Source organism: Acinonyx jubatus, chromosome D4, assembly GCF_027475565.1.
Source record: "Acinonyx jubatus isolate Ajub_Pintada_27869175 chromosome D4, VMU_Ajub_asm_v1.0, whole genome shotgun sequence".
In the NCBI taxonomy this organism is placed as follows: domain Eukaryota; kingdom Metazoa; phylum Chordata; class Mammalia; order Carnivora; family Felidae; genus Acinonyx; species Acinonyx jubatus.
In genome coordinates, this window is record NC_069391.1 from 39,017,136 (window position 1) to 39,039,970 (window position 22,835).

At 44.1% G+C, this 22,835-nt stretch overlaps 2 protein-coding genes across 5 annotated transcripts in view; one reads left to right on the forward strand and one right to left on the reverse strand.

Annotated features, from left to right (window-relative positions):
* Positions 1 to 3,968, forward strand: part of RIGI (RNA sensor RIG-I) — a 38,712-nt gene extending 34,744 nt beyond the window's left edge. For all 4 annotated transcript variants that reach the window (XM_015073475.3, XM_053205008.1, XM_015073469.3 and 1 more), the window contains 2 exons: positions 913 to 1,056; positions 2,673 to 3,968. In XM_015073475.3, coding sequence (XP_014928961.1) covers positions 913 to 1,056; positions 2,673 to 2,969 — 441 coding nt within the window. In that variant the 3' untranslated portion in view covers positions 2,970 to 3,968. The remainder of the gene's footprint in view (positions 1 to 912; positions 1,057 to 2,672) is intronic.
* A 641-nt stretch (positions 3,969 to 4,609) lies between these two features.
* ACO1 (aconitase 1) overlaps positions 4,610 to 22,835 on the reverse strand; it is a 65,871-nt gene continuing 47,645 nt past the window's right edge. The window contains exons 13-21 of the mRNA XM_027039276.2: positions 21,929 to 22,013; positions 20,995 to 21,151; positions 19,198 to 19,322; positions 17,053 to 17,157; positions 16,182 to 16,324; positions 13,212 to 13,359; positions 9,141 to 9,263; positions 6,405 to 6,590; positions 4,610 to 5,466 (exon numbers count right to left, since the gene is read on the reverse strand). Coding sequence (XP_026895077.1) covers positions 5,353 to 5,466; positions 6,405 to 6,590; positions 9,141 to 9,263; positions 13,212 to 13,359; positions 16,182 to 16,324; positions 17,053 to 17,157; positions 19,198 to 19,322; positions 20,995 to 21,151; positions 21,929 to 22,013 — 1,186 coding nt within the window. The 3' untranslated portion in view covers positions 4,610 to 5,352. The remainder of the gene's footprint in view (positions 5,467 to 6,404; positions 6,591 to 9,140; positions 9,264 to 13,211; positions 13,360 to 16,181; positions 16,325 to 17,052; positions 17,158 to 19,197; positions 19,323 to 20,994; positions 21,152 to 21,928; positions 22,014 to 22,835) is intronic.

Here is a 22,835-nt window from a genome sequence, read left to right on the forward strand (position 1 = left end):
CCAGGTGCGCCCCTAGGCCGTAGTTTTTTGTTTTATTCTGTGATGTTTGGAGTAGAACAGTTAATGTCTGAAAGTTTTTTGGCTTGCTAGGCTGTGCCTTTCCAGGTCCTTTGGCTAGAGAGAGTAGGCTTCTGTTGAGATATTTTTTATTTGTGCCCATAGGCATTTCTGCTTGCTTGTTTCTTCAGCCCCTAGTCTGGATATATGAGGTGAAAAGAAAACCCAGGGAGTCACCACCATGTTGTTCTACCATGTGTTTCCTAGCTGCCTGCCATCCTCTCTTCAACCTTTGGAATCTTCTTAGGTTTATTTTCTCCATCATGTCCAGGTTCTTAGTTATACTTAGCCATGTCCTGAGGTTTGAAATAGAAGGCAGACATACTATATATACATTTAACTTTACTGTAATTCCACAATACTCTCCTGTGGTTGGAAGAGGAGAGAAAAAAATTTTTTTAGATGATGGGGACTCTTCTGCCTGCTGTTCCATTTGATGGGTCTCTGCTCTACAAGTGGGTGTAGTCATGCCTGAAACAGTATATATCATATGTTTATTTGTGAGGGATTTAAAAGATTTTGCCAACTACTAAAGTAGAAAGCATGGTTCAGATGACTATTTTATGGACATCCTTAGTATTTTATGAGCATCTTTGATGAAAAAATTAAAAGACTAATTGGAGGTCACAGTTAAACACTAACAAAGAATTAGGAGAACCATTAAAATAATCTATGGGATTTTTTTTTTAATAAACAAAGTCAGGTACTGTATGTTCATGGAAGTTGTATATAAATGAATGATTACATACACGTATATGTGTATATATATATATACCTCCTAGTTGTACACAAATTACACTGATGATGTGGGGTTTTTTGTTTGTTTGTTTTTTGCGTGTGTTTTTTTGCATGTAGGTTCTCCAGATACAGATTCAAGAAAAAGTCATCAGGGATAGTCAAGGAAAAGTAGAACCTGTACCTGATAAGGAAAATAAAAAACTGCTCTGCAGAAAGTGCAAAGCCTTTGCATGTTACACTGTTGATATCAGAGTGGTGGAGGTAAGCAGTCTTTTTAACAAAGAGCACTGGGTCATTTTTTAGCACTAATTAAAGCTTACTATTGGTGAGATATTTATAGTCAGACATTATTATTTTTATTGTTTTCATGACCCTAGTCAATGTATTTTTAAAAAGGTAAACAAGTTTTAATAGGAAATCCTTAACAATAAAGAAGAAAAAGAAGCCACTTAACTAAATATTACATAGCCATTAAAAATGGTTATGCTAAATGAATGGGGTATCTTGGATTCGATCCTAGGGTAGATAAAGAATATTATTATAAAAAGTAGTAAAATCTGTAGTTAATAGTAATGTTCCAATCCTAATTTCTTAGTTTTGACAAATGTACTATGGTGTGTGAGAATTCAGGGAAGCTGGGTGAAGGGTCTACAGGAATTTTCTGGATAATCTTGGAAATTTTTCTGTAAATCTAAAATAATTCCGAAGTAAAGTTTATTAAACAAAATGATGAAGCTTATGTATAATGAAAAACTTCTTACAAACTAATGAAGTGGGAAAAATAACAAGGATACAAAATTGGAAATATGCTAGGACTATAGCAGTGTGACATAATAGCAATAATACCACCATCACTACCAGCAACAAAAAAATAAATTTAACTTTGTATAGAAAAAAAGACTAGGGGAAATATCTAAAATGCATTACTATTTTGCAGTGAGATTCTGTGATATTTTCTACTATTTTATGTTTTCTAAACTTTCTTTTTGGGATACAAATCACTTTTATAACGAAAACAAAGTATCTCATTTTAAAAAATAGGTTAGTTTTCTGAATTTTTTTTCCCTAATACTTTTGGATAAAACTTTGGATACAAAAATGTCTAAAGACAAAAGTTGGATATAACTCCATTGCTGCTGATAAAGGGGAGGCTCGTTCAGATGATGAGTTTTCAGGGTTCTCCTTGGGCTTCAGAAAGCTGAAGTCTCTAATCAGTCCCTCTGAGCAAGAAGCATATTAGGGGTGACACTAGCAAGTTCCCATGCCTTTAGGAGTCTGCTTCTTTAGCTATAAAAGGTCCCTTCAGCTCCAATTTGAGTGATTTTTCTGTTGAAATGGTGCTTTATGACTTTTCCCGAGGGGCTGGTGTGTTGGGGTCTGCATTTGTTCTGTACAGTGTGGCCTTTCTGAGGTTTACTCTAAAGTTGACTACAGGCAGAGCCTCTGAACCCTTTAGTCCCCAACCCTCTTCAGATCCACATTGACCCTTTGTTCTTCTCTGTATCCTTTGGATTTTGCCTGGCAGGTGAATTCAGTCTTTGGAGATCTTCAATAAATACTCCCTTTTGTTTCTGAATCAATAAAGGGTATCTATTTTCAGAAGCTCAGTTCCCTGGAAACTTCTTAGTCCTCCTCTTCATGAGATGGCCCGTCACTTCACTTGTACCCTGACCCCCACCCTCATCTCCACCCGTGTAACTGGGAGTCAGGCCGCGTGGATTCTGGTCTGGCCTTCAGGTGAATGTGTATTTCTTTCTTACCCCATCTGTAAAATGAGTGGGATCCTACGTGCTCTTCATCTCAGATTAGGGTGGAGCTTTTTTAAGTCACGGTTTTGTACTTGTTTTAATGTTGTTATTCAATCCCTTCATCCGTAGGAATGCCATTACACTGTGGTTGGAGATGCTTTCAGGAAGTGCTTTGTGAGTAAACTACACCCCAAACCAAAGAGCTTTGGATATTTTGAGAAGAGAGCAAAGATCTTCTGTGCCAGACCAAACTGCAGCCATGACTGGGGAATCCATGTGAAGTATAAGATATTTGAGATTCCAGTTATAAAAATAGAAAGTTTTGTGGTGGAGGATATTGCAACTGGAGCTCAGAAACTATATGCAAAGTGGAAGGACTTTCATTTTGAGAAGATACCATTTGATGCTAAGGAAATGCCCAAATGACCTGGGTGCCTCATTCTTTAGCTACAGGGGATGGATGACCGACCCTGACTGAAGAAATTAGCCCCAGTGGGTACCATCATGGATTGCTTGTACCATTGTGAAGGTATTTGCCCAAGGCTTGTATTGAACTAAATTATCTATCACTTAACTTTACCCTCTGTTTATGGCTTTCTGTAGGCCAATAAAGCTCTTAAGTACTTGGGAAAAATTAAAAAGCCTCAACTTCTTTTCCTATCCTTCCCCTTGCAACTGATCCCCAATGAATATCCAGTAGCCACTGGGTACACATTAGAATGAATGAATGAATTAAAGGAAGGAAGGAAAGAAATGTTGAAAGTTTTTTCTATGCTTCCCTTTCTTTCCTTAACCTGCTACTGTAAACTGACTTTTGCCCTTAATCTACTGACATTGTTCTTGTTAATACCAGTGCCTAATCCATCGGGCACTTCTTAGGCCTTCTCTCTCTTTGATCTCTTTGCTGCTTTTGGCCCTGTTGAGTACTCCTTTCCTGGAACCCCCTCTTGGCTCCTATTTCTGTTAGCTCTGTCCCAGTCTGTGCTGTTGATTCCTCTATGCTGATCTCTTAAATGCTGATAATTCTAAGGGTTCGATAAATATTCATATACATAGATATAGTAGTTACTCATATTTTCCATGTACCAGTGTGTGGCATGTAATCTTAAAATTCTGTAGGACAACTTTTAGTAATAGGAGCATGTAGATGATACAGTACTTCTTGAGAAATTGATTTGTTTTTATAGTTTATTGTACATCTTGCCCTATTAATTTGTTTCCTTAACCCGTGCTGTTGTTCCCTTTGAATGGTCATCTCAAGCCATTTTGTAGTAATAGTTGATGGTCAACAGTTTGGACTCTGTTCTCAGGTTCCTTGGATGGAACTGAGGAGATAAAGTTGGCTGTCCTATCCACTTAAAAAAAATCAGACTATGTATTCAAGTGGCATTCTTGTGTCATTAAACAAGGTTGCTGATGCCCTGAGAGTTGTTTGCGGTTTTCCAGACATGGGGACAACTGCATGAGTTTTGCTGTTTCCATGTAGGCCACGGTATTTTGTGTTCAAGACAGGTAGGCTCTGTAATAACTTAAGTATTCTCTAAAACAGATTCAGATTAGTTGTAATTCACTAGGACCATAAATGGCTTAGACAAACCTTCAAACATCACAAAAGGAAAGACAGAAAGCTCTGACCAGAAAATGAAGTGGCTGGAAACTTGATCTTAACTTGTAGCCTCCAGGAAAGAGAAAATACATTGTTGATGTTTGAGCCACCCAGTCTATGATATTTTGTTATGGCAGCTGAGACATGTGCCCCAAAATGCTGTCAATGACAATAAGGACGTAAACTACAGGACACGAAAATAAAAAAATGATGATCTGCTCACCACGCTTACATTATTGCTCCTACTAGCTTCTTGTCTGCTCCCAACCAGGGCAGAGAAATCCTGGTTCCCCAACTCTTCCATTTCACCTGTATAGCACGGATGTGGTTGTAAAAGCAGGAGAGGTTAAACGTCACCCAGGCTTCAGGATGCTGCTAGCCTGAGACTCGCTCTGCTCTAAACAGGCCCAGACTGAAGCCTCACACACACACCACAGAATTCAATTCCAAAGTCAAAAAGTTTTGCTTGAAAATAGATTTAATCTCTTCTTCAAATTACAAATGTTCTAAGTCTCTCTCCAAAACCACCTCCAAAGTCCTCCTCTTAAGTGAAAAATTTTCTGGGGACGATTTTTGAAGACAGTAAAAGAAAAATGTCACAATTTCTTTAGTGTTGATCCATCCAAAGGTACATAATCAAAAAACGTCAGTGTCTGATCCAAGCTGTCTGGATCATCTGCTCTGAAGGAAGAAGGGGGCAGGGGAGTCACAATCACTACTGTCATCTGAAGTGGGAGAAAGTTCTCATCTACCCATGTCAGTTAACTCTGGCATACTATGCATAGGCCAGGGAGTCTCAAGGGAAAGGTTTCACAGAACAGAGGGGAACAGAGCCGAACAGGAACGAGGACAGGCGACGCCTTCTGAGAAGACTTATCAGGCTGACAGTGAAAAAATCAACATCCTGTAATCAGTTTCCTTAAAGACAAGCTCAGTTCTCCTTTTCTGGCACTACTGACATTGCCACCACTTGAGCTTCCAAATTCCAGAGAGAGAGCCAAAGATTCACAAAAATAGAGAATGCAGAAACTGCTCGTTTTGTGCCTGGAGGGATGGCACCAGAACACGTCCGTGCTCACGTGCATGTGTGCAAGGCGGCACCCCTGCGGGGAGGCCCACACGTGGAGGGGGTGCTTTGCACCAAGGGCCCGGCCGGCCGGTGGCGCTTTGCTCCCTCCTGGTGCAGCTCCAGGTGCAGGTGACCTACTTGGCCATCTTGCGAACCATGTAGTTGAGGATGCCCCCGTTGTGGAAATAAGCAAGCTCCACGTCGGTGTCGAACCTCATGACGGCCTGGAAGCTCTTCCCGGTGTCAAGCTGTGATGACAAAGAAGCAGAGGAGAATCAGTGAGGGAGGAGGCTAGGCAGGGAGGGGCGCCCACCCACCCTGTCCTCAGGGCTGCCGCGTGCAGTCCCGGGCTCCAGCCCAGACCCAGGAAATCAGAAGCTGCATTTGGACGAGACCCCCAGTGGACTTCTCTGCACAGGGAAGCATCATGGCGTATGAGTGATGGCGGTGACAGGCAACAGAGAACCAGGTCTCCTGGGGTAGCAGCAACTAATGATGTTCGGGATGGCGTTTTCTCTCTTTACTTTGAGAGGGAGAGAGAGAGATCATGCGCGCACGTCAATGTGGGGGCAGAGAGAGAGGGAGAGAAAGAACCCCAAGCATTCAGTGTGGGGCTGGAACTCACAAACCCCAAGATCATGACCTGAGCCCAACCTGGATACTTACCAGATGGAGCTACCCAGGTGCCCCTGGATGGTATTTTCTAAACCCTCTCTGGGAGCTGCGGGTCAGGAGAAGTCTCATTAAGGTGGTCCCGTAGGCAGTGCGGGGCACTTGGCCTCACCTCACATAGGGAGCTGTCGTTTTTACCTCTGGGCTAATCAAAATCTGGGGCCTGGGGTGAGGCTCAGGGATGGGGTGTGTCTGTTCACATTTTGATAATAAAAAGGTATTTTTTGGGTAATGTGACAATGTGCGGTCTTTGAGCTTCCCCCCGACCCCTCTCTGGGCTAAGTGAGTCTGGGCCACAGTGGAGACAGCGGGGCTGGTTGGAGGGTAAGAAAGGAAGTGATGGTGACCACACGCATAAACAAGCAGTAAGTGATCAGTCAACAGCTGCCATCCTCCCTGCAGTCCTACTGAGTGATTTTCTTCCTTCCAAACTCTACTCCTTTCCTTCTGACGGGATTGATTATAAACACACAGCCCTGTTTACTTGGGCCCGGTGTGGAGAGGCTCAGCTTACCTTGACCTGCACTTTCATTCGTGGTTTGAGGTTTTCTGGAATGATGATCGTGTATCGTTCCCGCCCTGTGAGTCCCAGGATGTCTGCAGTCTCCCCAGGAAGATATTCGAGGGGAATCACCCCCATTCCCACCAAATTACTGCGGTGAATGCGCTCGTAACTCTCGGCCAGGACGGCTTTGATTCCCTGAGGAGCCAAGACAGTACTTTGGACACAGTTCTAGTTTTCTTTAGCAACAAGGAAACTTTACAAAAGGCTTCTTAAGTCTTCTCACACCTAAATTCTAAGTACCAACTGGTTGTTTACATAAAGTTGCTCTCTAATTATAAATAACACAGTAGATAGTCTGAACTGCCTATAAGTACAGGCCACGTGCAAGCACTTGAAGGGATTTTCTCAATCCGCCCTCCGCCAGCTCTGGGAGGTAGAGGCCATTATTGTCCCCCCTTTACCCACGCAGTCAGCGGAGTACCTGGTATTGGAACCCATGCAGTTTGACCACACACTTAGCTGCTTTGTGATACAACATCTCTTAGCAAACTTTCATTGTTATCTGGAATCTACCACAAAACACCATAATCATTTCTTCTATTTCCCTGGGGTTTTGCTACTATAGGTGCAGACACAAAAGATTTAACCAAAAAAGCAACTTCCAGAACATACTATCGAGAAAGTAAATGATGTGCTGCTTTTACAATTCCTGTTTCAAGGACTGAATTGCACTGAATACAGTCTTCATATTAAGACTTCCTGTAAAGTACATTGTATTAGCGAACTAGAAGTGGCAATATACAGCAGTGCTCAATAAGCCAGGATCCTTGATTAACTAGAACACCCCACTCTTAAATATTAGTTAATTGTAATATAATATTAAGATACCCCTAAACGGGCTCTTGATACATAGAGTGCACTTTTTTTGAGGGGGAGGGGCTATAGGAGAAGGAAAGAGAGTCTCAAGCAGGCTCCACACCCAGTGCAGAGCCCGACTCGGGGCTCAGTCTCACGACCCTGAGATCATGACCTGAGCCGAAATCAAGAGTCGAACGCTTACCTCACTGAGCCACCCTGGTGCCCCTTTAGGGTATACTTTTAAGCCCCCCTGCATGAGGAGCATTCTGGGAACTTGTTAAAAATGTAGGTTCTTTAGGCATTACCCCAGATCAGGACCTCTTGCAGGGAGCATGGAGGGGAGGAAGCTAGTGATTCTTGTAAGCTGCGGGAGCCGTAGACACAAAGCACTGGTTCTCAAACTTTGCCACATATTCACATCACCAGGGCAGGCTTTTACAATGCCCACATGCAAGCCTTTCTCCTTAGCAACTAAACCAGAATCTTTGGGCATGAGATCCTGGCATAGGTATATTTAAAAATCCCACAAGCGTTTCCACATTTAAAAATGAGCGTATAGAGGAAGAACAGGTTCTTCAGAGCAGCAGATATTCCGTCTGGATTTACGTACACGTATTCACTAGGAGGGGGGTGGTCCTGTGCACGTGCCTAGCTCCCGGCAAGGGCCGCGCGGCACCGCAGACCACAGTCGTCCGGCCCCCTCAGCTGGGAGCACAGCCCAGCACTGCTGAGCAGCCCGGCTTGGGCTGCCAGAACCTGGAGCCTTCCGTACAGAGGTCTAGGCTCCTAGGAGCCCCTTGCGTGCCGGTTCTCTTACCCTCCGCCAGCTCTTACGGTTCCCTCTCTGGCTGCGTGCTGCACCGGGTCTCATTTCTACCACCAGCTCCCAGCCTTCTTCCTAAAACCCTTTCCTCTTCTGTCATTTCTCTGGTTCTTTCTAGCAGCTTCTCAAAAAGGCAGGCTTTTGATATATTACTAAGTAATCAGAGAACATCCTCCCCCCACCCCCATCCCGTGCCAGAGCAAAAGGATGGATTAAAAAAAAAAAAGAAAAAACACAGTAGGTGTGATGTTCAAACACATTATCCTGGACTTCTGGAGGGCAGCCTGCCAGACACCACATTTTTTACCATAGACATCAACTTATTTAGTGGATGTCAACTTATTTAGTGCTTCCCAAGGCTTAATTTGCTGGAGCCACAAATCATTTGGATTGACACTGGCTATGGCGTTTCACCCAACCCCGAGAATTAAAGCTGAGCTGCAAGGCTCTTCCAGCAAATGCTCAGGAGGTAAAAGCTGCCTGCTCCCTGCACGGCCCCTCCATGGGGACACCGCCAGAGGGTCAGGCCCTGAATTGGTAGAAGGTTCTAAAGAGCTGCCTGTCTACATCCAGAGAGCGCTGCCTTTTCCCTTGGGAGTCTACGAGCTGATTCACGGGCAGTGAGAAGCGACTGTAAAAACGTGCACTCCCGCGTGTGTCCAAAGTGCAGGCTGCTTACTTTCCCCTTCTGTGAACCTCCTGACCGACAACACAGGATCAGCCGCCCAGGCTTACTGCGCTCCTGGGACAACCGCCTGAGATACATTTCTGATCCTCAAACTGAAAATCATGAAAACCATGAAATTCTTCCCTACAAAACAAAGACATACATACACCCTTTTCAACAGAATTTCAGAGACTTCACAGACCCTCGTCCCAACTGCTCTACAGACACCCCAAAGATCCATGGTCTCCCGAAAATGAATAACCGATCTAAGGAACCAGTTCAACTCTAGGTCACCCTTTACTGAGTGAGGTAAAGCCAGGTCCACCAAGAAGCAGTTGCACAAACATCACACGCTTTCCTGAGCTCGCCTGCTGGGATCTCTCTCCATCATACTCACCAGGAGGAAAGGGCCCTTGGCCGCCCAGTCCCGGGAGCTGCCCGAGCCATACTCTTTGCCAGCCAGCACGATCAGGGGAAGGCCAGCCTGCTGGTACTGCTCCGCGGCATCGAACACATCAAGCTGAGGAAGAGAAAAGGAAGGTTTTACAGACACGGTAAAGGCACAGAGTGTGGACACAGGCAGTGGCACCTGGTAAGTGCAGGGTCAGAAGGATCTTCAGTGGCCCATGTCAACACAAAGCCAACAGAAACTCAACCAATCAGTTGTCTGATTTACAAATTTCCAATTAACTCCATCTATTTACCCCTACCGGTGAATTGTATATTCTTTTAACCGAAATGCCTAGTTGTTGTCCTGGTTTTAGAAAAACATTCTAATCTTAAGGCACCAAGGGAAAAAAAGGGAAAGATCAGACTTTTTTTCCCCTCTTCCGCTGATTAAACAATTTAAAAAAAATTGTCTTGAATGTTTATTTATTATTTTGAGAAAGAGACAGAGTGCGAGCAGGGGAGGAGCAGAGAAAAAGGGAGACACAGAGTCCCAGCCAGGCTCCAGGCTCTGAGCTGTCAGCACAGAGCCCAACGTGGGGCTTGAACTTACGGACTGCGAGATCGTGACCTGAACTGAAGTCGGACACTTAACCGACTGAGCCACCCAGGCACCCCTGATTAAACTATTTTAAAGCTTAAAAAACAGAGAATCTCAGCTAAACCTGGGATTTGACTCAGAGACTCAGTCATGGTCCCTTGGGAAGGGTAGCTAAACACAAAGAAGGCAACATGTTCTAAAATCATAAAAAATGCAAATTTTTATTAGCCACCTTTCTACATGGAAGTCAAGGCAGAGACACTAGGAAGTAGAAGCCTCCATCAATAAAGGACAGGAGAGGACTAATATTTTAGTGTACATGAGAAACATCTAACACAAACAATTTCATGTGTTTTTCACAAGCACTCTGGATGTTCTGCGGAGCCAAGACTTCAGGAAGACATGTGATATCATTGCTCGTGATTAAGTAATGAAACAATTGTTTCTCCTGGCTACTTAAGGAAAAAAAAATCCCTCAGAAGAGTGTTTCCTTCAGAAGAAGCTCTAGAAAGGTGTATAATCAAACTCCGAAGTAAGCTTTCACAAATTACTATTTTGGCGGGCTGCTGGAGCCTCTGGTTAGTTCTACATGGCGCTCTGGGAATCTGGGGAACTTACACAGCAACAGCTCCCTGCACTCTCCCTGTCTTCTAAAGAAGAGGACATAAAATTTTGTTGTTTCTTCTAGTGTTCCGCTATGGCTCTAGTGTTATATTGAAACCACCAGTTCTTCATTTCTCCATTTTTGTTATCTACCAATTTCCTGCTTCAATGGGGATTTGGCTAACTACCATTCCCCTAGGGTCCCCTCTCCCCAACCTCCCAATAGAATTATGTCAGACATTTTGGGTAAGTCAGTATTTGGTATTTGCATTACTTTGACTATGAGAATGTTATTTATAGCTGAGTCATGTAATATACTATGATTTCCTTTTCTTGGCAATTAAAAAAAATCCCCACTGGTATTAATTTGTGTGTGTGTGTGTGTGTGTGTATGTGCGTGCACACACACTCATCTGTTTCTGTGTCCCTACCCATCAATGAATCCCCAAACACTCTGCCTAAAGTACAAATCTTCTCTAAGGACATTCAAATGTATCAGGAAGTATGTCATTTGTTTTTATTTTTATTTTTTAAATGTTTATTTTTTATTTTTGAGAGAGACAGCAAACAGGGGAGGGACAGAGAGAGGACAGCAGGCTGACCTGATGTGGGGCTCAAACTCACCAACCATGAGATTTGTGGATGGCTCAGTTGGTTAAGCATCGACTTTTGCTTTTGGCTCAGGTCATGATCTCACAGTTCATGGGATCAAGCCCCACTGTTAGCCTTGTGCTAACAGTGCGGAGCCTGCTCGGGATTCTCTCTCCTCCTCTCTCTGCCCCTCCCCTGCTTGCGTGTGTGCGCTCACACATACGTACTCTCTTCTCTCAAAATAAAGAAATAAACATTTTAAAAAATAAAAATGAAAACATCCTTTCCATGGAGGGATAACTCCTCGAGCTTCAGTCCTATTCCAATTCAGACGGATTCTTCTCTAGATGTGGTGCACTGATGTTATGGAAGAATCTTCCTTCACCAACGTCCTGGGGATCCCTTGCATTTTCTTTTCCTGGATCCTACATCTCCCCTTTTTGGCTTTGAGGGATCATCTCGGTAAAACGCATTCACCAAGTCATTTCCTGAGACAGGGATTGAGGGGTATTTTTAAAGTTTTTGAATCTGAATATGTTATTATTTTAACATAGGACATGGAATCCTGGGGTGCAAACCAGTCTGTTTCCAGTGTTGCTCTGAGCACTTCTGATCCCCAGAACATTACACATAAGCTGTTTTTCTCGCTTTTGAAGTTTGTAGATCTTCTTCTTATCTCTGCTGCACTTAACTTCACAATGATGTGACTTGGAGCTGTTCTCCCGTAATCATGTGGGGTGTAATCTGGAGTCGGATCTTGCAGTTGGGGAATTTTCCTTGTGTCACTTCTTGAATAATTTCCTCTCTTTTCAGTCTCTCTGTTTAGTCAGATGCCAAGCCTCCTCATCTCCGTCTTGAATTTTCTTATATTTTCTCTCTAATTTTTCCTTTGTCTTTCTGTTCTATATTCTGAGAGATTCTCTCAACTAACCAACTTTTCCTGTGAAATTTTTTAGGGGCTTTTTTTTTAATTATTAAAAGAGCCCATATTTATTATTATTATTTTTTTATGAAAAGTCCTTTTTGTCCTCTGATTACCTTATATCGCCAACAGAAAATCATTTCAGCACTCTGAGAAGACAGTATTTTTCTTGCAGTTTTCTTCTGCTCCCTGCATTATCTCTGTTATCTTCTTTCCCTCCCTACACCCTGTTCTTTGTGTACGTCTATCTTTCAGGTTCAAGGCTTGGCTCAAATGTCGGTTCATCTCGGTCTCCTTATTTCAGATGAAGCACTGAACATCTGACCAGAAGTTCTATGCCATGGCAGGACTTGTAAAAATAAGAGGGGTTCACTGGGACGGCCGTATACCGGAGGCCTCCCAGTGTCTATAACTGCACGCCTTTCCCCCTTGGTCTCTTGGGCATTCGACCATTTAATTGTATTTTTTTCATTGAATAGTTTATCGTCCCTGCTCTTCACTGAACAAGTATCTACTGGGCACTGACTCTGTGTTGGGTCCTGGTGACTAGTGATTATTTGTGAAGAGTCTGCTTTACTAAAATATCATCTGTTACAAGTGAGGCATATGGGTGGCGGTAGACCACACCGACTTCGGAGCCAGACTCTCTAGGTTTTAATATCCATTTTTGGGATCTTAAAACACGGACAATCATGGTACCTACCTCAGAGGGTTGTTATGAGGATTAATAGATCAATATATACGAAGAGCTCAGAACAGTACCTGGATGTAGTAAGTTCCATATAAATACTAGCTACTATTATTGTTAAGTAAGTCGGGAGGGCTATTTCTCAAGTAACTTAAACAGTGTTCAAGCAGCTTTGCAGTATCTGCTGGATGTCGAGGACGGACGGCATGTGTCACAGAGTATCTGCCACGTTATATGTGTCATTCCATTTAAGTGTAAGCCTCAGAGCCGGACAAGGCAGGTATCATTCTACTTTGCAGGTCAGAAAAATGAGGCTCAGAGAGGAAAATAACTTGCTGAATCAACGCTCCACAGCTGGTATGTCCGATTCAAAATGTAGACTTTCTCCACCTCTCACATGCCTCCCATCTGTGGCTCAACAAGTCCCGCTGTAACAGGGCCAACTCCAAATGGCTCCCATTAGGACCCTAGCAGGCCTCCGCGGGCCCTCTTTTTTTTCTAGTGGTGTGGTGAGTGAAATTAAATGCTATTAAAGTCATACAACAGTGCTTCTTGATAAAGAGCTTCTGGAGACCTTAACCTGGAATTTCCCTCCTCAAATACCTGAACTGATGAAATTTCAGTCAGAGCCTGACAAATGCCGGCCTCTCAACCAAGCAGAAGACACAATACTTACAATTTCTCCAGAAGGCAGATGTATAGTCTGTGGTGCCTGCTTGTTCAGAAATTTGTTTAATAAGCGAATGTTGGCAAATGTCCCCCGTGCCATGATGGCATCGTTACCTCGGCGGGAGCCGTAGGAGTTGAATTCTCGTGGAGTCAAGCTAATAATGCAAGCGGGAGAGGAGCTGGCTTAGTGAACAGAACAAAGGTGAAACTTAACTTACATCAAGACAAGAGAAAAACCATAGACCTAGATAGCTCTCTAATCTAATAAGCCTTGCTCTTCAAGGCAGGAAAGCTATTCCTAAATCTGCTGAGGACAGTAGAGGCAGATGTCAGAAGTGGGGCACTGAAAGGCTGAAATCAACATTCTCCTCAGGTTAACTTGTAGTCTTATAAATCTGGGTAAAAAACCAGGAGGAACTCTATTGAGTATTTATTTTATTTATTCATTAGGGTAGCCTAGGGAACTTCACAAAAGATAAAACATTAAAAATAGGTAAGAAAAAGAAAACAAAAAGAATAATCAGTATAGGCCAGTCAGGTGGAGCCAAGAATGAGGGAAACACAAGGTACATTCTGTAAACTAACAGGAAGGAGATCTACTTCTCACGAACTCAGTGTGCTGGGCAGACACACAACTGGCAATGTGGTTTATGATTTTCATAAGATAAAAATCAGAGCAACGCTGAAGAGGCAGAACAGCTATTCCTTGTCCTGAAATCAAAGAAAAATCCTGTCTGTGGGCCCCAGTGAAAGGACACTTTGTGACGGCAGGGACAACAGCTTATAATTAACACAGCCATCAGCTCCCTGGCTTTTTCTGAAAATGCTAGGAAGTGTGTCTGAGTGGTGATCTGATCTCATGATGAGATGTAATTTGAAGATGGAGAGAAGGTGTGAATGGGCTTTAGGAGTAGGTGAGCATATCTACAAACTCCTGAAATTGTATCTGGAATGCTGGGGATATGTGCATTTTTCTGGGAATGTACTGTATTTCCCTTCATTCATTTCCCTATGATTCCCATTCTCAAAAGATTGTCAACAATCACCAATCAAAAAAAGTATTGGTCACGGCTTGTTTCCTTAGTTTCTGTATTCAGCTTCAATCTCTGTTTCTCTGTTTGCTGTTGAATTCTTTTCTCCCATTCATTCATTCACTCAACATTTACTGACCACCAGTTATGGGCCAAGAACTATTCAAAGGGCCTAGGGTACACTGATGAACCAAACAGATTAAGATCTGTGCCTCTGCAGGGCTTACATTCTAAAAGGTGGAGACAAAGAAATAATAATAAAAAAAAGAGCACTGTCTATTAGTGTTACTAGAATGTGGTTAATAACAGAGGGAAAAAAAAAAAAGTAGATCAAAGCAAAGAGAACAAGAGCATGGGCAGGGTAACCTCATGGAGGAAGACTTGAATTGGCAATGGAGTTAACCAGGCAGATTATTTGAGGGAAGAGGATCCAAGAGGAAAATACAGCCAGCTCAAACCATCAGGCAGAAAGGCGTTTGGCTTTTCCTGGAACATATGATAAACAAGGCAATCGCCAGTGTAGACTGAGCTGCACGGATGAGGGGGAAGGGCAGGGATTCGCTGACACCTCTTGAATATCACCTGCCTGTCTCTGCTTGCTGATGGACGCTTGTCTCCCATTCAAAGTACAATCATATCCCTTTAAAACCTTGCCATATGCGTCTGTGTATAGAAAGTTCCTGTACATTTAATACAGTAGTCGCCCCACATTAAAAAAAAAATCTTGACATAGACTCCTGTATATCACCTCCCCTAGAGGTGGGCTATCTTCTTAAACCTTCAACACTCACATTTCTGGGGAACATGGAATAGTCTTGCTCTGCACATGACTGTCCCATAGGATGCACTAGGAGAAGGCAGAGACTGAGTGGAGCACAGTAGGAGGGGGATGTATGAAGAAAACAGGTCAGCTACCAGGCAAGTGCGGTGAGGGCAAGGCAGTTTTCCTCTCCCACTGACAAAACAAAACACAAGAAGGAAGGGAAAGGGAAGGGAAAGGGAAGAGAAAGGGAAGGGAAAAGGAGGGGGAAGGAAAGAGAAAGGAAGGGAAGGGGAAGAGGACGATAAGGGGAAGGGGAAGGGAAGAAGAAGGAAAGAGAAAGGGAAAAGAAAGAAAGAGAAAGGGAAGGGCAAGAGAAAGGGAAAGGAAAGGGAAGGTGAAGGGAAGGGCAAGGGAAAGGAAAGAGAAAGGGAAAGGAAAGAAAGGAAAGAGAAAGGGAAGGGCAAGAGAAAGGGAAAGGAAAGGGAAAGGGGAAGGGAAGGGCAAGGGGAAGGGAAGGGCAAGGGAAAGGAAAGGGAAGGGGAAGGGAAGGGCAAGGGAAAGAGAAAGGGAAAAGAAAGCAAAGGGAAGGGCAAGGAAAGGGAAGGAAGAAGAAGGTGCTGGATTTTGTTCTTCCGATCAGCTCTGGGCTTCATCCCTGAAGAAGCTGATTCAGGAGGTGCAGAGAGGAACCGGAATTTTTATCTCCCCAGATGATTCTCATGGAAAGTCAGATCTGGGAACGACTCCAATTACTATCGGTGTATTAGGGGACAAGAGATAATACTGGTATAATAGCTGTTAAAATCAGTCTAGACTGAAGGATCGGCAAATGGATGTGTCAGCCACTGTTCTCAGAAATTCCTCCTCTCAACCAGGACCTGGCTACGCACCTCAGGTGACATCCCTGCCGAGTGCGACGCAGGCAGAGAGCAGAGCCCATACCCTCACGGCAGCCAAGCTGGGACGGGAACGACAGCTGGGTCTCATGGGGACATTAGAAGGAAGGTCCCCTCCCTTGCTGATGGAATCTCCCAAGGAAGCTTGGAAGCAGCAAACAGAAAGGGCGACTGTTTTTCAAGCCTCAGGGTTCAGTGAAAAACCAGACTCTGATTCAAAAGAGAAATACTGGCTTCATTCATTCCATTTCTGTCTTTTAGTCTTTTTTTCCCTCACTCACACTTACCCTCTGTTAGTTAAGTAGCGAGCAGCGGGGCTGTTTCTTGCAATATTTCCAGCCGGAGAAATGTGGTCAGTTGTTACCGAATCCCCCAAATTTAACAGCACATACGCATCCACTATAGACTTAGGCGGCTGGATATCTGAAGTCTAGCAAAGCATACAGCAAGTCAGTGTTGGCCCAGGTTTGCTCTAGCAAGTCACCAAGGGAGTCTCAATGGTCACAACAATGGTCTGTGGACCTGAACTAGATGCCAGACCTATAGTGATACACAGAAAATTCTAGTGTTTTTGGTTTTGTCAGGGGTACTTAGAAAAGTAAAGTGAATTTACTCAGAACACTCACATCCCACCCTTGAAGGGAGGCAAAGTTGGGCACTATTCTGTCAAAACCAACAGGGATGCAGCCATAGGTGGCATTCTTTGTGTCCACATCCACGGAGCTCAGAAGCTGAGGACACGAGATTCCTGACTTCTCCTCCCACCCTCTCCCCACCCAGGGGGTCACGGGCTCCTGGTTCATCAGTTGTAGAGAAGATCTCCCTTGATTTCTGAGTATAAGGTTTAAATAGGACAGGCCTGGGGATGTCTTCCCGGAACAGTCAGTTCCGCAGACTTTTCTGAGTCTACGTCCAGGTGGCACTGGAGCCCCAGGGTGTCTCTAACAGCCACACAGAAGCCCCAGACACAGAAGCTACAGGCTCAATAGAGCCAAATATCCCAGCTTCTCAAGATTCTCCCCAGCATCATCCGTTCGGCTTTGTAGAGGTTTCAATGGAATGGGTGGACAAAGCAAGGGCACAGGGTAATAAAGTACACTTTATAAGGAAACCATTTGGAAAACTGATTTTGTTAAACATTAAAAAAAAAAGCCATACCAGGTTTTCAAAGAACGGTGGTGACTTAATGTATGTTGATTTGGGATTCCAGCAATATAGCTTATCCGAGGGGGCTGCTAAGGCATTCCAGCTTTCATTCACGGTCTTTAAAAAAATACAAAAAGATAAAAGAAAGAAAAGCAAATCGAATCACATTCCATTCTAAGGAATATTTAATATGTAAGCAAAAAATGTATGTTCTAAGAGTATAATAAAAACCATCCTTAGCATAACACCCGCTGAGTACACCAAGTGAAATACATCAGAGAAAGATAAATACCATGGTTTCACTTGTATGTGGCACCTAAAAAACAAATCAAATGAACAAACCAACAGAAAAAGCAGAAACAGACTGATAAACACAGAGAAGTAACTGATGGTTGCCGGAGGGGAGGGGAGGTGAAAGGATGGGCAGAAAGGGGTGAAAGGGGTTGGGGGGTATAGGCTCCCAGTCATGGAATGCATGAGCCATGGGGATGAAAGGCACAGCACGGGGAACATAGTCAGTGGTATCGTAACACTGATGAACGGGGATGCAGGGTAGCTACACTTGTGGTGAGCAATGAGATGTATGGGGCCTGAAACTAACGTAATTGTGTGTCAACTCCACTTCGATACAACAAACCCCAAAACAGTTCTTATTCCAGCCATACAAAAGAGTTCCTTCATACTAAGACAATGTCATGGCAAATAACTTAAAAATACATATGCACTGTGACAGGAAGCCCCTAAGACGGCTCCAAGGACTTGCCCCCACCTTTCTGGCATTCACACCCTTAAGCCATCCCCTCCTGCTGAGTGTGGGCTGAACCTAGTGACTAATTTCCAAGATTGGGTTATAAAGAGACTCGGCCTTCTGTCTCTCTCTCCCTTTCTTGCTTGCTCTGATGAAGTCAGTACCATGCTGTGAGCTGTGAAGAGACCCACCAGCAAGGCAATGAGGGGGGAACTGTAGGCAGGGAACTGAGGCCCTCAGCCCAACAGCCTGTGAGGCACATTATCCTCCCACAACCATGTGAGTGGCCTTAGAAGGGGGTCTTCTCCCAGCTGAGCCTTCAGATGAGCTGCAGCCCCAGATGACACCTTGGCTGGAGCCTTGTGAAGGCAGAGGCACCCGGCTAAGCCACACTTGGATTTCTGATCCACAGAAACTGTAAGATAGTAAATGCTCTTTTAACCCACTAAGTTTTAGGATAAATTGTTGGGCAGCAACAGAAAACTAATCCATATACAAAGTATTAGCTTATGAAGCAATAATTCAGATTGTACCAAAGGGGAAATTATTTGCTCTCTGAAAATTTGGGGAAGTGGACATCCAGGTCACACAGACACTGGATAGCAAATGACAGCTGCTATGCATTAAAATCAACTTGAATGTCTCCACAGGGTCATTACCTCAGCCTTTGGAGAAATGCATTCAACCCAACACCCAACAAACTTGCTCATAACCACTTCCCAATGTGCAACTCGTGGGAGGGCACGTTGCATGAATACGACCCCCCATTTGACCCTTCTCCCCAGACAGTCTGCTCTGTTATTTCAAACCCAAGACCCAGTCAGCACTCCCTAAGGTACCCGACCACAGAAAGCAGAGAAAGAATAACATCCAAGGGTCTCTGAAAACGAAACCGAGCCCCACACATTTTCTCCCTGTTTGTAAACTGCACAAAAATTTTATTTATTTCAGTAGTTTGGTAATTTGGGGCTTTTTACTGAATGGGTTTAAAAAAATTTTTTAAGCATCCAAATAATTCTGAGGGTGCATTACACCTCTACCTCAGTGACATACTCTAGTAGACATCACGGATCCTCAACCACAGTTGACACAATACCCAGGGTGTCTGGGGGGGTGGGGGGGTGGGCTAGGGCAAGCTGGCTAGGAATTACACACAACCTAAGGCCTTTCTTCCCGAAGCTACTGCCAAATCTGGGGCCTTGAGCAAATCTGGGAACATCTGGGGAGTGTGCGGTTTTGTAAAAACGTGAGTCTCAGGAGAAACGACTGAGAACCACTTCCCTGGTTATCTTTAGAAGTAAATGTTACTCTCCATAGCTTCCACCCCATCAGCCTCAAGGTCTGCAGAGAGGCCACAAAGGAACGGCTTTTCCCTAAACGTGTAGGGGCAGGGTGGGGGGGGACCTCACCTCTATTTTCTGGTAGACCTCCTTAAACATCCCAGGGATTACGTACTGACGCTCCACCGCCTGGATCTCGTCTCTGGTTGGCCAGATGTCTTTCAGAAACACCTGTTGTCCCTTTGCATTTACCCCTGGGGGAAAAAAAGTTTATTAGAGAAAAACTGAATTTAATACCCCCTTTTCATTATCACATACAGTCAAATCCCGTTCTCCATGGTAGCAATATTCTGTAAAATCCATGCAAACACTGAATAGTGAAGACTCAGTCGCTGCCCCCAGGGGATGCGGGTTAGGCCCCTGAGGGCCTCGAGCCTAACGTTTTCGGCAACAGATCAATTCATAATCTTGCTTTATGTGTGCTTCTGCTTAAAGACACCCTATCTAATATATTTTGTTGATGCGTTAACGCTGAAGTCACAGCCAGCAACACCATAACTCTTGCCTGAACTAAGTCTACCTCCCACGAGGCACACCCCAGCCTTCTCGGGCTTACGTATACTAGACAGCACTTCGGCACTATGCTTGGGGACTATTTTTAAAAGTGCAGTCGCCAAAACCACAAAAATGTGGGAAAACATGGCACCACACAGAGCATGAACAGGATACTTGCTGACAGTAGGAGTGCTGAAACAAGAAGGTGGAACCCTGCCTAGTTTGGATGCAGCTGAGAACACGCTCGTTGAGTGACTCAAAGCTGTCACCCCTCTGTGCGTGTCTGCAAATGACCTTGGAGGCAAGGTGAGTACTGATTTGGGGGTTAAAATACATTTTGGTGAATAAGCAAATCTGCAATATCAAATCTACCATATAATGAGGATCAATTATAGCTCTAGTTTTGATTTCCAAAAAGTTAATTTAAGGGGCACTGTTTTCACATTATTTAATCTACTCAGAACAGACTGGGGAAGGCACAGCAAAACCACCAGGGGAAAGGAAACACAGCATCATTTGTCCGAATTTGGGGAAGGTGAGCTGTGTGAGATGTGTTTCCACAGAGTATATGTTAAAACAGTGCCTATCGTTAGATAAAAGCAGGAGCTAGAAAGAGAATAACTAGGGAAGAAGCCAGAATAGCATGCTCTCTATGCCTTTTTGTATTTCTTTCCTTTTAAAATTTTTGTTTTATTTTTTATTTTTTTAAATTATTTTTTAATGTTTATTTATGTTTTTTGAGAGACAGAGTGCAAGCAGGGGAGGGGCAGAGAGAAAGGGAGACACCGAATCTGAAGCAGGCTCCAGGCTTCCAGCTGTCAGCACAGAGCCCGACAGGGGCTTAACTTCACGAATTGCGAGATCATGACTTGAGCCGAAGTTGGATGCTCAACTGACTGAGCCACCCAGGAGCCCCCCCTTTTTTTTTTTTTAAAGTTTTATTTATCTATTTATTTTGAGAGGTAGACAGAGAGAGAGAGAGTGAATGAGCAGAAGAAGGGCAGAGAGAGAGACGGAGAGAGAGAAAATCCTAAGCAGGCTCTGCAGTGTTAGCACGGAGCCCGTGTGTAACTCATGAACCTGAGATCTTGACCTGAGCCAAAATCAAAAGTTGGCTGCTTAACCGACTGAGCCACCCAGGTGCCCCTTATTTCTTTCCTTTTGTTATCTCTGTCCTTCAGTTAATTCTTGTGTATTTCAGGTAGGTCTTCCCTGTGTGTGAGGGAATAAAGAAAAGACTCCTTCTCAACTTTGTTAGTTCTTTGCCTCATTATTTATTAATGAAAGCAGTTACTTTCCTCCAATAAGATTTTCAAATTCACTGGGAAAAAAATCAAACAAACAAGTGTAACCACACAAATGGAATCTTACCCAGTGGCTCTTTCTCAAAGTTGATCCTGATGGTCCCAGCAATTGCATATGCTATCACTAAGGGCGGAGAGGCTAAGTAGTTGGCCCGGGTATTGGGGTGGACTCGACCTTCAAAATTCCGGTTCCCAGATAGTACTCCAACAGCTACAAGGTCTCCCTGTGTCCAGCAAGAGAAAAATCAGTTCATGCAGAGAAGAGGTTGCCTGGGCTTTTTGTCTCAGACCACCTGCTAAAGTTTCCCATCAATGGAGGAGGCTCCTTAAACCCTTCTTTCACTTGGTCCTCTGGGTGCGGGGAAAAGAACACGCATGGCTGTCCCTGGGGAGACACTCTGGGTCAAAAGACACAGAGAGACATGATTTCTGGTCATGAGAAAATCCCAGGTCAGTCAGAAGGCAGCATCCTGGTTACTTTGCCGCCTGGGGCCTGAGAACAGGAGGGAAAATCTGTTAACAGTTGAAAGCTCAAGGAAGCCACACTGACCTATGTTTGCAAAGCAAACCAAATAGTGTTTCCTAAAGCTACAGAATTTACAGAACAAAAATCAAACTAATGCAACTTAGTGTTGATTTGTTTGCATGCAGCCCTGACTCCGAGCCAGTTTTCAGATTAGCAGGAACACACAGTTCTGGAGCTGTCTGCAGTCAACACCAGCACTGACCGGGCACTTGTGTGCCGGCACCACTCAAAGTCCGGCACGTCCATTATCACCTCCGTGCTCGCAGCACGTACTATTATCATCTCCAATTTACGGCTGAGGAATGTGCCGCACAAGGTAGACAGCTGGTAAGGCTGGCTTGCCCCCGAAGACCATACGTGCAATGGCATCCATTCCCTGCTTCCCCGGACCATCCTGAGATGACCGGCATTTTGGTCGCACATCTCATGAAAGGAGACAACAGCTCTGAAGCCCCACAGGCTCCTCTGCACTTACCTGGGTGATGGCTTCTACCACAGCTTCGGGTAAGGGCCCACTGTTGCCAATGCAGGTCATGCAACCGTAGCCGACCACATCAAACCTAGGTGCCAGGAGAGAAGCATGGGTGCGCAATGATTCTCAGCGAGCCTCTCTCCCGATGACAGGTCTAGAGACTACTGACTTAAGGAGAACAGCAGCACATGGAGTAAGTTTAGCACTGTTTCTAGAAAGCTTTCATTCTCAGGAGCATTTTAAAGGTGTTTTTGTTTTTGTTTTAATCTTAAGCACAATCTAACCCCCCAACACGGGGCTCGAACACGACCCCAAGATTAAGAGTCAACATGCGACTCACCAACCAGGTAGAGCGTTTTAATATACTATTCATCCATTCGAGATCATTGAATTAAAGTCTTTTTTGAGGGGCTCCTGGGGGGCTCAGTTGGTCGAGCATCTGACTCTTGATTTCAGCTCAGATCACACGATCTCACAGTTTATGGCATCATGCCCCATGTTAGGCTCTGTGCTGACATCACAGAGCTTCCTCGGGATTCCTTGTTGCTCTCTATCCCCCCGCCCCCTGCTTGCTCTTTCTCTCTCTCTCAAATAAATAAAACTAAAATAAAATAAATTCTTTTTCGAGTAAATTGTAAAAAGGAGTTCAACTGAATGATCTAGACTTTTTTAAAAAAAATGTTTATTTATTTTTGAGAGAGAGAGAGACAGACAGAGCATGAGTGGGGGAGGGGCAGAGAGAGACAGGGAGACACAGAATCCGAAGCAGGCTCCAGGCTCTGAGCTGTCAGCACAGACCCTGACATGGGGTTCAAAACCATGAACCATGAGAGAATGATCTAGATTTTTTAAAAGTTGAAATCACATATGCCATTTAATTTCTGTATTTACTACTTTGTATAATCCCAAG